The following is a 13,356-nucleotide window of genomic DNA, read 5'->3' as shown; positions in this document are numbered from 1 at the left end:
TGGGCATATACCCTGAGAAAACCATAATTCAAAAAGAGTCATGTACCAAACTGTTCATTGCAGCTCTATTTACAATAGGCAGGACATGGAAGCAACCTAAGTGTCCATCAACAGATGAATGGATAAAGAAGATGTGGCACATATATACAATGGAATATTACTCAGCCATAAAAAGAAATGAAACTGAGTTATTTGTAATGAGGTGGATAGACCTGGAGTCTGTCATACAGAGTGAAGTAAGTCAGAAGGAGAAAAACAAATACTGTATGCTAACACATATATATGGAATCTAAGAAAAAAAAATGTCATGAAGAGATTAGTGGTAGGACGGGAATAAAACACAGACCTACTAGAGCATGGACTTGAGGACATGGGGAGGGGGAAGGGTAAGCTGTGACGAAGTGAGAGAGTGGCAGGGACATATATGCACTACCAAATGTAAATTAGATAGCTAGTGGGAAGCTGCCGCATAGCACAGGGAGATCACCTCTGTGCTTTGTGACCACCTAGAGGGGTGGGATAGGGAGGGTGGGAGGGAGGATGACACAAGAGGGAAGAGATATGGGAACATATGTATATGTATAACTGATTCACTTTGTTGTAAAGCAGAAACTAACACACCATTGTAAAACAGTTATACTCCAATAAAGATGTTTAAAAAAATTTTTTTAATTAAAAAAAAAAGAGAGATCAAGGGACAGCAAGAAGACAGAGGAGCTGAGGGTTGTCAGCACAGATGGCACTTAGAGCCACTGAGAATGATGAGAGCAGAGTGGGGAAAGCATCCATCTAGAGAAGAGTCCCAAGGTCCAAGCTCTGGGGCTCTCCGAATTTCAAGATGGGTTAGATGAGGAGGAGCCAGGAAAGGGGATGTGAAAGAAGTGGCCTAGAAGAAAACCAGGAGAACATACGGTTCCAAGAGTAAAATATTTCAAAAAGGAGAGAGGGCTCAACCGCATAAGATGTTGCTGAGACCTCGGTAAGATGTGTGCAGACAAGTGCCTGCTAGATCTGGAACGCAGAGGGATCAGGGTCAAGGCACGAGTGGGACAAAAGCCAGACTGGAGATGAGAAAATGGAAACAACTTCCTAGTTTTCTATAAAAGGGAACAAAAAGAAATATGGCAGTAGCTCGAGGGAGATGTGGGTCTAAGTAGGGCTTTGTTTTTATGGTGGAAGATAGTGGAGCATGTTTGCATGTGATAGAATGACCCATGGAGAGCATTTAGTGATGCAGGAGGGTGAGAGGAGGGGGCTCTTCAGAGACAAATGCTTGAGAAGGTGAGAGGGATGGAATTCAGAGGACAGATGGAGAAAATGGGCAAACATAATATGTTTGCCCACCAAGAGAAAGATAAAAATAAACCCTGTGGGGCTTCCCTGGTGGCGCAGTGGTTGAGAGTCCGCCTGCCGATGCAGGGGACACTGGTTCGTGCCCCGGTCCGGGAAGATCCCACATGCGAGAGGCCCGCGTACCGCAAAAAAAAAAAAAAAAAAAAAAAAAAAACAATTAGTGGATGAAAGTGTGATGAGGTATAGGATACCTACATATCAAAGTCTTTCCCCATAAAATATTTATTAATTAAAAAGATAGGAATAGTCATTTTACTGCGGAGAAACCTGGCAGACACCCCCTTAACCAAGTGATCACAAAAAATGGACAACCTGACACCATGTGCCTTCTGATGTGAGGCACAGAGGCTACATCACTTTGCTGGCATTCCTGCCAAAAATGTATCACCCCAATCCCATCAGGAGGAAACATCATAAAAACCCAAACAAAGGAACATTATACAAAATGATTGGCCTTTACTCTTCAAAAATGTCAAGGTCATGAAAGACAAAAACAGACCTGGTGAATTGTTCCAGATTTAAAGAGACCAAAGATACATGACAACTAAACGGGGTCCTGGATTGGACCCTGGATCCAAATTTTTTTTTTTATAAAGGACATTATTGAACCAATATGAGCAAAATTCATAGATTAAATAATAGTATTATATTGATCTTAATTTTCTGATATTGATAATTACACTGTAGTTTTGCAAGAGAATAATGTTCTTTTCCTTAGGAAGTATACAATGTAGTATTTAAGGATAAAGGAGCATCATGTCTGCAACTTACTCTGAAATGGTTCAGGAAAAAATATATATATGTGTGTGTACATATATATATACACACGTGTGCTTCGACGTGTGCTCACTCTGTATGAAAATCATACCTTAACTTTCTAAACATTGTATTTTGACACAATAAAAGATTATTTTCTTAAGGAAAGCAGAAGAGCACACAGTGAAAGCAGCTGCTTTCACATCCACCCATGGAAAATGCCAGCAGTCAGGCCCAGGCTGCTCACCGAGCTTGTCCACACTCACTCCCTCCGAAGCTGCTCTCTCCAGCTGGAAAAAGTCATAATCAAATCTGCTCAAGTCCTCACTGCCTCGCTCTGAAGGAAACCCGATGTAGAGGTAGGCGCTGTTGGATCCCAAAATAATTCGGTCCTAGGGAGGAGAGAGTGGGCTCAGAGGGAGGCCAGAGGAGGTGAGGTCAGCCTGCTCCTCTGTGTAAATCCTGAGACCCTGTGACTCCCCCAAACAGGGAAGAGACCCATAAACGAGGAGGAAAGAGGGGGCCTCTTGCTTTTTCGTGCTTTCACTGACTCCTTCCTTTATTCCACACTCTCCATCAGGCGCTGAGAGTCGGTGGGGACGGGGCAGACCCATCCCTCCCCTCTGGGACTTGATGAACTAACGATGTAATCACAGCGATGTAATCACAGCCCAGCCCATGCGGGATGCTGGGAGGAAAAGGGCAGGCCTTCCGCGGAGTGTATGGGGCCTTATTTACACTGGGGATTAGAGAAGACCTCTTGGAAGGTGCACTATTTAAGGTGACACTTCAAGTGTGTTGAGTTTCGGCGAGGCTGAGAAGGCCGCTGCCCACCGGAGCCTGGCACGTTTTGAGCATCCAAGGGGTCGTGTGACCGAGGGAAGCCCAGGCAGAGCAGTGAGGCCAGAGAGGCAGGAGATGGGCCGGCTCCCTCGGGTGTCCTAAAAGGGAGGTCATCGAAGGATTTCTGAGAAAGGGGTGGCCTGCTCCAGTGTGCTTGTCTAAAAGGCTCTCTGTGGCTACAGGTGGAAAACGGACTGGAGAGGGGCCTGGAGCCCCTGTGCTGCTGGGACTCGGGCCGGGGTGGCGGCAGGAGATGGGGAGAGCCCGATTTTGGCAAGGGGCTGGCAGTCCCTTCTCCATGGCAGGTTTTAGAACTCTGAAATGTCATACGGGGGTTAGAGCTGGAAGGATTTTGGCAATCACCTAGTTCACCCCTCTCTGCTTTATAGGCGAGGTCCAAGGAGGTGAAGTGACTTCCCCAGGACACACGGGGAGTTAATCTCAGGTCTCCTGAGCCCACAGCTGTGACCTTGTCATCACTGTGACACGGTAGCAGAGGGACACGAGCGCGTTAGCTCCCAGCCCTGCCCACCTCCCTCCAGCTCTCTCGGACAAACTTAGGAAACCCTGTGGCTCTGCAGGAGAGTTTACCAAATGCTGCAGCTTCGTCTTGGTCGTGATGGGCACCCCGTTAACGATGACCTTGCATTTGCCGTGTGGAGTCACCATCACTTTACCATCCGAATTTGTGAAGGAAGCGTGTTTATCTGAAATTCTAAAAGGATAAGACTGTGTCTAAGAGACCAAATAAATTACAATTTTAGTGAACAGTTTAGATCGTTCTTTCTCATTTGCACAATCAGGTAAGCCCTACAGCTGCCAAGGAAGCCCTGTGGGGCTCCTGTGTGCTGGTTCAGTGGGTGGAGAAGGAGAGGTGGGTGCAAGGGACCCTGCCCTCCAGCGGGGAGACAACAAAGCAATCATTTCTTAGTAGAACCCCGCCCCTCCCCCACCCCAGTACTAGCGCCCTCAGGGATGCACAGGCCGGTAGGATTGAGAGGAGGGGAAATGGAAAGAAAGGTGTTTCAGAAGAGACACTTGGAAAGGTGACTTAATAAAGTGGCCACATATTGCTGAGAAGTTTAGGTCTGGTTCTTGGTCTTTATCTATACAAATCCAGACTTGAGATGTTACAGGATTTGGGGTCAGTATCAGAGGTGTCAGATTGGCCGCCCAACAGATGCCATCTCTGTGCCCTGAATGACTGGCTTCCTGGCTGTTCTAGAATGTTCCTGGACTCCTTGGCTGTCATGGAATGTTCGGGAAGTCGAGACACACAACCACCACCCAGAGCCCTTGTTTGCCTGGGGCTCAGGGGTCCTGTGGGAAGGTTTGACCCTCAGCTCATCTGGAGCTCAGCCTTTCCAGACCTGTGTGTTAGACTAGGGTCACCGCAGGAAGTGGTCTGGAAAGGGAGATGAGGGGGTCCCCAGGAAGAATCAGGGAAAAGGGCCTGGAGGCCAGCGGTCAGGATGAGGTAGTGCCCACCGGTCCCCCGCCTCACCTCTCCACCCGCCTCCCAGCCACCAGCACACACACAAACACACAAACACACACAATCGCCCCAGGCGGGCTCAGGAGGGCTGAGGTATGTCGGGGGGACTGGTCAGTAAGGTCCCTCTTTGTAGGGGCTGCTTGAGCCTATTGGCTGGAAATCTGTGGGCAGTCAGGACACAGTGGTCCTGGAAGAGGGAAAGAAACCCTGGAGCAGCAGACTCCCCAGGAGAGAGGCCACGGAGGTAGGGCCCCACTGTGAGTTTACGAACCCGCCTTGGGGTTCCACAGGGGCTCCTGCAAGGATCCTGAGGGGTCCTCAGGGAGGGGATCAGCTCAGAGTCTGGGCTTTGCCTTAGTCCGGTTGGGGAGGGCTCTGAGCACAGTGAACCGAGGATGTTTTGCTCTTGGTTGTGGGACCACAAAAGGCATAGGCCACCCGTAGGGGGCCTGTCCTCCTAACTCTCTTCACTTCCTGCCCCATCTACTCATGTCCATTTGTGGAGAATGATTCCCCTTCTCCAAAGCTCAGAGCCATGGAAACAAAGTGAGCGCAGCACAAGGGATTTCGGTGACAGAAGAAAACCCTCTGAAGGTGATCTTCCATAAGCATTAGAGGGGGTCCCGAGGAAGGTCTGGTCATATCTTGTCCTTGGTTGTCCGGCAGGGTCTGTGGCCTGGCCTGACGACGACTAGATGAATTCTGAGAGTCTCCTCTGGATGCAGTGGTCACAATTCTCTAATGCTGGACAGAGGTGCTGGGTCACGTCAACTTACCCCAAACCTTGAAGAGTGATGGCGTTTGAAGCTGCCTGACCAGCATCACATTAACCTGAAAAGAATTAAGGTAAGTTGTTTTCAAATTTTTTCAGGATTTGACATTAGTAAGTTAACATGTTTGATGTTTGGGAAGTGCCATTTCCTCTCCAATTAGATCATGTGAAGGGATTTTTTCACTGCAATTTTCAATCATGATGGTACATGGACATCACCTTGCCTTGGGGATAACTGGTCTACTTTCTACCTTTTTTGTGATGTTCCTAACTTTTTGTTTGTTTGTTTAGGAAAATGTTTTTTATTTAAGAACGTGTCATTTATGTTAACATTTAATGGATTTATTATTGTTATTTTAAATGAATTTTTATTCATTTTTATTGGAGTGTAGTTGATTTACAATGTTGTGTTAGTTTCAGGTGTACAGCAAAGCGAATCAGTTATACATATAAGTATATCCACTCTTTTTTAGATTCTTTTCCTATATAGATCATTACAGAGTATTGCATAGAGTTCCCTGTGCTATACAGCAGGTTCTTATTAGTTATCTATTTTATATATAGTAGTGAGTATATGCCAACCCCAATGTCTCAATTTCCTAACTTTTTTAAAGTTCTACCTTCTTCATGGGAATTCTGGAGGAGGAAATTGTTGCATCTGGGCCGTAGGAGACCCACAGAAGCCTGGCCACAGGGAAGGCCCTGGTCTGTGAAGCTCTTTTTCTGTCCAGTGACTGAGCCCAAGGACAGTGCTGGGAGCAGCACGCCAGCCTCCTGGGGCTGCCTCCTCATTCAGCCCCCACTGCCGTCCTGCATGAGCCTCTCCTGTCCTGAGTGTGCACAGGGCTAGGGTGGGAAAGCCAGATGGGACTAAATACTGGTGCCATTTTCCAGTGGATGAATGGATCAACAAAATATGGTACACACATACAATAGAATATTGTTCAGCCTTAAAAAGGGAGGAAATCCTGACACAGGCTTCAACATGGATGAGCCTGGAAGACATTATGCTAAGTGAAGTAAGCCAGACACAAAAGGACAAATACTGTTAAGACTGCACTTATACAAAGTACCTGGAATAGTCAAATTCATAGAGACAGGAAGTAGAATGGTGGTTACTAGGGTCTGGGGGAGGGGCTAATGAGGAATTATTGCATAAAGGGGACAGAGTTTCAGTTCGGGAAGACAGCATCAATCTGGAGATGAGTGCAGGTGAGGGTTGCACCACAATGCAAAGGCACTTAATGCCAATGAACTGTACGCTCAAAGACGGTTAACATGGTGAATTTTCTGTTATGTGTATTTTACCACAAAAAAAATCAAGGGCTTCTCTGGTGGCGCAGTGGTTGAGAGTCCGCCTGCCGATGCAGGGGACACGGGTTCGTGCTTAATAAAAAATAGGCAAGGGCTTCCCTGGTGGCACAGTGGTTGAGAGTCCGCCTGCCAATGCAGGGGACACGGGTTCGTGCCCCGGTCCGGGAAGATCCCACATGCCGCAGAGCGGCTGGGCCCGTGAGCCATGGCCGCTGAGCCTGCGCGTCCGGAGCCTGTGCTCTGCAACGGGAGAGGCCACAGCGGTGAGAGGCCCGCGTACCGCAAAAAAAAAAAAAAAAAAAAAGAAAAGAAAAAAATCAAAAAGAAAAAAGGGGCAAGAAGCATAAGCAGGATGAGGGCAGGTCTAGAGGAGTGAGTACCAGCTTCAATGAAGTGCTTGAGAACCCCCGTGAGCTGCGGGTCTTCATTGACGTTGAGAAGGTGCGGGAAGGTCTTCATCATCTGCTGCTCCTGGAGGAGAAACAGAGAGGGCTTCCTCACCAGACAGGGCAGCACAGCACGGACAGCAGTGTTCCTTCCTATCCACTGCTCCTCAGAGCTGTTTGTCTGTGCATCCCGTCAACTCACCCCATAAAGCAAACCCAGAGGAGGAAAGTGTGACCAGGGGCTTCGCTGACAGAGCGGGTGCGATCCTGGCAGGTCAGCGGTCGGGGGGCCTACATTCATCCCCTCAGGACTGTTGCAAAGCACAGCCGGTTTCCGACTCTGTTCACCATTCCCAGCTGCTCTCGCATGGTTCCCTGCACTTTGGGTTCTACCCCTGCCATTTCTTCAGGCCCCCGGCATCCCCAGCTCTCAGGAGGCCCCATTCTGGTGCCCCACCTGGGTAATTCTTCCCAGGTTCCACTAAACCATCTGCCCTACATCTCATTCCCCCAAGTCCTTTGGCGAGCTCATCACCCATCAGGTGTTGATAGCAAAATGGGGCCTATTGCATCGCCCTCTCTTCGTTACCAAAATGCACTTCATTTTTTAATACAGGTATTGATTGGTATTGCGGTTATAGAGGTTTGATAGTCAAACAGAACTGGAATAAATTATGCAGGCACAAGGAAAGCTTTTAAATCCTGAAGTTCTCATAAAGAGTAAAGAAGATGAGAGTCCTTTTGGTTCTAACTGTCCATACAGAACAGAGTCCTAGCTTCTTCACTCTGGATCCTACTTGACCCCTGCAGCCAAGAGTCACAAACCCAGGTACCCCTTACACAGAATGTTACTTTCTTGGCCCTTCTGGCTGCTGGGCGTAGCCATATTACATCCACGCCTCTAGAGTTCTTGGACCCTAACTTAACCTGACCCCCTGCTGCCACAGACCTCCACACGACTCCACTCCTTCCATCTGAAGCTCACATCTATTCTGGCGTCATGAGCCCTTTGGAATCTGGACTGGACCCCTCCCACCACTTCTAAAGTCCTCCAGGGCTGGCCCATGACTTTGGAGTTTGTTCAGAGCCTTGTGGCTTTGGGGAGGAAGGTCATGGGAGGCAGAGAGGGCATCTCCCTGGCCCAGGTACAAAGTTCACACCCCAGCCCATTTATGATCTGGAATTGGCAGTGAATGCCAGATACGTGGTTCAGGGTCACAACTCATGGACCCCAGAAGACAATCATATTCCTCAGATCCTCCCCAAATTCTAAGTATCCACAGCCTTGAATTCTATCCTCAGCCTCATGGTCTCTTTGCTTCCTTCCCTTTCATGCCCTGTCATTCTCTCCCCAACTCTGCCAATAATTTAATTAAGTCATATGTCACATATAACATGTCACATTCACATATTATACATAACACACCTCACCCCGATTATCCACGTGGCATCAACCCAGGCATTGGCGCATGGTCTGGGTAAGGGGCAAGGCCACCCACCCCACCGCCAGGTTGTCAGCCTCGGCAGGTGGAGGTGGTGAGCTCACCTGGGCCATGGCCACGTAGTGCTGCCGCCATTCGCTCCGGGCCTGCTCCAGCTGGTGCACCCAGCTCATCTGATCAGTGGGAGACCTGAGCCAACAGGCTGGCAGCTCTGGAAGGAGGGAGATACTTTAAGCAACTTAAGGCCAATTTTAAGGTCTGCAGTGTCAAAGGTGAGGCACAGAAGGTCTCAGTCAAAACATGGCACTCTCAGCAGGAGTGGGAAATAGAACTGCACTTGGCAAGTTCTATAAAGACTAGGATCTTCACAGCAGCACTATTCACAATAGTCAAGACGTGGAAGCAACCTAAGTGTCCATCCGCAGATGAATGGATAAAGAACATGTGGTACATATATACAACGGAAGTTTAGCCAAAAAAAAAGAATGAAATCATGCCATTTGCAGCAACATGGATGGACCTAGAGATTATCATACTAAGTGAAGTAAGTCAGAGAAAGAGAAATACCATACAGTATCACTTATATGTGGAATCTAACAAAATGGCACAAATGAGCTTATTTACAAAACAGAAACAGACTCACAGACATAGAAAACAAACTTATGGTTACAAAAGGGGATAGCTGGGAGGTGGGAGGGGGATAAACTAGGAGTTTGGGATGAACATATACACACTACTATATATAAAATAGATAAACAACAGGGACCTACTGCACAGCACAGGGAACTCTACTCAATGTCTTGTAATAACCTATATGGGAAAAGAATCTGAAAAATAAATATATATATGTATGTGTAGGTGTATAATTGAATCACTTTGCTGTATATTTGAAACTAACACAGGGCTTCCCTGGTGGCGCAGTGGTTAAGAATCCACCTGCCAATGTAGGGGACACGGGTTCGAGCCCTGGTCCGGGAAGATCCCACACGCTGCGGAGCAACTAAGCCCGTGCGCCACAACTACTGAGCCTGCGCTCTAGAGCCCGTGAGCCACAACTACTGAGCCCGCGAGTCACAACTACTGAGCCCACGCGCCTGGAGCCCGTGCTCCGCAACAAGAGAAGCCACCACAGTGAGGAGTCCAGCGCACCGCAACAAAGAGTAGCCCCTGCTCGCAGCAACTAGAGAAAGCCTGCGTGCAGCAACGAAGACCCCAAAATAAATAAATTAATTAATTTTAAAAAAGAAACTAACACAACATGGTAAATGAACTATACTTCAATAATTTAAAGAAAAAAGACTAGGATCACCTACTAATTCATAGGAAACTAGAGCAAGGAGGTCCTTTGTAGGAGGAGCACTGAGGCTCAACAATCTGTTTTTTTAATCATGTGGGCATGTGAGAGCATTTCAGGGTATTCCTGTAAAGTCAGGGGATTCAGGAAGAATCAAAGATTTATCTTACCTTGTTTTTCATGTGTTCCGTGTCTGTGCTTATGAATAATGGGAATTAGATGCTATATTTAGGTCAACATCCACATGTCCGGATTTCAGACATACGGAGATTTGTGACAGAGCAGAGTCATGCCTGGACCAGACGTGGGCACAGCCTCTAATTTAGGAAGTGCTTTGTTGAGGCTGAAGCCTTAGTGAGTCAGGACTTGGGAACCCAGAGATATGCCAGGTGGCGCCAACCTGCCCTGGAGCGGAACATCCATGGGGGCAGCCAGGTGTGTGCATGCGGGAGCGGGTTGTGGTTGGAAAGTGTTGTCACCGCCAGACAGAGAGCCCGTGTGGCACGAGGGAGCCCGGCCGGGCGAGGGGAACGGCTACCAAGGGCCGGACGGTGACAGTAGGGCACACTCCTCTAAGAGCACTGAGCGCAGGGCTTTCAGACCTTCTGGCCTGGCTGTTTTGATGCTGAACGCTTTTACCAATTCTACTTCAACAGTTGTATATTTTGCCCTTTCCATCCATACCATTCTAAATTGTTCATGGGCATAAAATTACACACACCTCATGCTGCCATGCTGAAATCTCAGGCCTTCACTCAAAGCAGTGGTCCTCAATAACTGCACAGTGGGCCACCTTAAGGTGGGCACTTTAAGAACCACTGCTGCCCCCGGGATGGATTAATCGGTCCAGGTGGCGCACAGTCACCAGGTGACTCTAACGTGCAGCCAGGGCTGAGCAGAGTCTTAGAAGAGGGTGCTGGGGCTAGTGCTTCATAGCTTCAAACATCACTTAACTGCATGAGGCCATCAGCCGAATAAATGCCCTATGGCCACCGTCCAAATCTGGTAAGGAAAAAGTAGTCCCGGTGGAAAGAATAACCTCAAAATAAAAATGGCAATTAAAAAAAAAAAAGAGACTAAAATGACCATTTAAAAAGGACAAGGCCATTATTTCTTATAACTGCTGTGAATCTACATTCAGGCCAAAATGTCCTGGACAAAGGCCCAGGGCTGCCCCAACCTGCCCTAGGGCTCCCCTAAGACTCTACCCAGGGGTTGGCCCCCAGGCCTGGGCCTGGCCACGGCCCCTCCCTTCCTCCCTCCCGCTCCCAGCCTCCTGGCTGCTGGCTTGGACCCGCGCTGACTCCTGACTCGGTTTACCTGCCATTCTGGAGTTTCCACATCCAAGCAGCAGTTTGTTGTTCTCTGCTCTGGACTCTCTCATCAGGGTCGAGGTGTTGACCACGGCTTTGTTCCAGATCTTCTTAGCCCTGTGCAAAGGTGGACACACAACCAGGCCCTGGACCTTTTGCAGTTGGAGCAGTACCACCAGATCACTGGCTGGAAACTGGGCTCTGGTCTCAGAAGGTCAAAGTGGCAGCCTTTCATGCCCAAGTGATTCGAAACTCCACCATGTAAGGTTCCAGTAAACCATGAAGACCAGAAGGGACTCAGAGATATCCACGGTTCAAAGAAACAGAAGCAGCTCAACCGAGGCCTAGAGCCTGCCCGCCACGTGTTCTGGTCCCTGAACACACTCCCCCAGCTGGGCTGACTTGGTTAATGAAAAACTCTCTTCAGTCACTGCGGCTGCTGCGGCTATAGGACCACAAACCCTGGAGGTTCCCAGTGACTCTCTGCCATGTGCTCCAGGCCAGCAGTGGGCTGAGAGATTACCTAGTTCACTCCCAGCTAGTGCTGCATGGGGTGTACTTATGCTAAAACATGACTTGCTCTGTATCTGAAATTCAAATTTAACTGGGCGGCTTATATTTTTATTTGCTAAATCTGGCAACCTTATGCCTTTCACTGAGGAAGAGGGTTTCCAAGGCAAGCCCACAGTCGCACAGTCCACAGCAGATCTGGGCCTGGAGCCCAGGGCCCCTGGCGACCATTTTCTCCTTCCTCTGCATCACACAGTGTCTCACGTAAAAAGTGCTAGCAACAGATTTACATCTGATAAGCAGAGAGAAAATGAACATTCTAAATATTACTAAAGACAAAATTCAAGATCTGAGTGGTACAGATGCTGGAAGAAAATGTCTACTGGAGTAAGATGATATTGAGACCACGCAGCGCAGAATGAGAATGCAAGTGTTTGTGACTAAAATGCAAGGGCCCCTCCCTGAGAAGAGGCCAAGGGAAGACCAGAAGGACAGGCAATTACTTGGGGACATCATAGCAACTACCATTTTTGAGCTTCGGCCCCATCCCAAGCAGAACTTAGCCAGAAATGGTTCATGAACAATCTCAGGTGGTCTTCACCCCACCCAGAGAGGGAGGTATCACCTCCTTCAGCATGTGAGGTCACCAAGGGCCAGCGAGGTTCAGGTCCCATGGCAGGCAGGGCCAGATTCTGACACACAGGTCCGTACCTACTAGAATAGGAACCAAGTCCATTTCACATGCCAGCTGCAGCTGCCTGGAACACAGGCTAAGAATTCCAAGCTCCTGAATGGAGCTGATGGGAACACTGCAGAGGTGGATTCTCAAATCTGCCACATGAATACGATGCAGGGGTGGTGGCGGCATGCGGTTTCTACCCCTGGTTAGAGGCTCCCTCTCCCCAGACCCTCACCTCCCTAGACGGGTCAGGAAGAGCAGGCTCCTATGTGCCTTGAAAAGCAGGAACTTGGCTCTTCCACAGCGTCCTGCAGGGGCTAATCGAGTGGGCTTGTTTCCCTGGCCAGTCCGAAGGGAGGGAACCAGTAGTGAGAGCCCCGCTCTACCCGCACAGGGAGGAGATGCCTGTGACCTGCTGTGTGGGACCTGGAGAAATGAGAAGCAGCTCAGGGAAAGCTGCAGAGCCGGGGGCTGGTTCCCAACTTTGGGAGTGCCTCTGACGTGCTCATCTTTATTATTAGCACAAAAATTCCCTGCCTGTCACTATGCTCTACATGTGTCCCCTACGACAGAAGGGGAATCTGTGAATGGTCATGCTATGTGGCAGGAAAATGCAGGGGGACAGATAAGTAACCACACCAGGAATGGGATCAGTGCTTCCTCCCATGGGTTTGAGCCCACGGCTCCTACCCCATCCAGGGCTGGAGTGACAAAATGACAGGCTCAGGAGGGTCCTGAGCCCCCAGTTCGACCTCCTTTTATTTGTTTTATTTTCTCTCACTCTTCTCTCACAAATCCTTTTGTTCTTCCTTCTTCTGGACCCCTTCCCAAGACGCCAACCCATCAAGTATAAGGGTACTAGAAGAATTTGCCAGATTTAGAACCTAGAACCACTGTGGATAATAAGTATTCATAAACGTACCTTTCAGCATATCTAAAGTTTCCTCATAGCCGATGTCAGCCGGACTTATGGCTGCTCTCTGTAAAAAAAAATAACCTTTTCAGATTTTGTTTTTCATATAAGGCTTTAGAGCTATTGTTGTCGATATTACACAACTAACAGTCATGGAACATCTTGTAATTTGTGGTACTGTTCAAACTTTACAACTCAGAAAACTCAGGCTTAGAGAAGAATAATGTGCCAAGGTCACTCAGATAATAACTGGCAGAGCTGAGACCTGCACCAGCCCTGACTTGGC

The 13,356-nt window shown here is 48.5% G+C and overlaps 1 protein-coding gene across 1 annotated transcript in view; it reads right to left on the bottom strand.

Annotated features, from left to right (window-relative positions):
• The window catches only part of LOC102984258 (kinesin-like protein KIF28P), an 85,135-nt gene that overhangs the window by 26,668 nt on the left and 45,111 nt on the right, over window positions 1-13,356 (bottom strand). The window contains 7 exon segments of the mRNA XM_028488120.2: window positions 2,344-2,501; window positions 3,544-3,667; window positions 5,224-5,278; window positions 6,914-7,004; window positions 8,466-8,572; window positions 10,976-11,085; window positions 13,052-13,137. Of these exon segments, the coding sequence (XP_028343921.1) occupies window positions 2,344-2,501; window positions 3,544-3,667; window positions 5,224-5,278; window positions 6,914-7,004; window positions 8,466-8,572; window positions 10,976-11,085; window positions 13,052-13,137 (731 nt within the window).

The sequence above is a fragment of the Physeter macrocephalus genome, chromosome 4 (genome assembly GCF_002837175.3).
Source record: "Physeter macrocephalus isolate SW-GA chromosome 4, ASM283717v5, whole genome shotgun sequence".
Classification (NCBI taxonomy): Eukaryota; Metazoa; Chordata; class Mammalia; order Artiodactyla; family Physeteridae; genus Physeter; species Physeter macrocephalus.
Note: the sequence above shows the minus strand (reverse complement) of the source record. Positions and strands in the feature narration are given on the sequence as shown.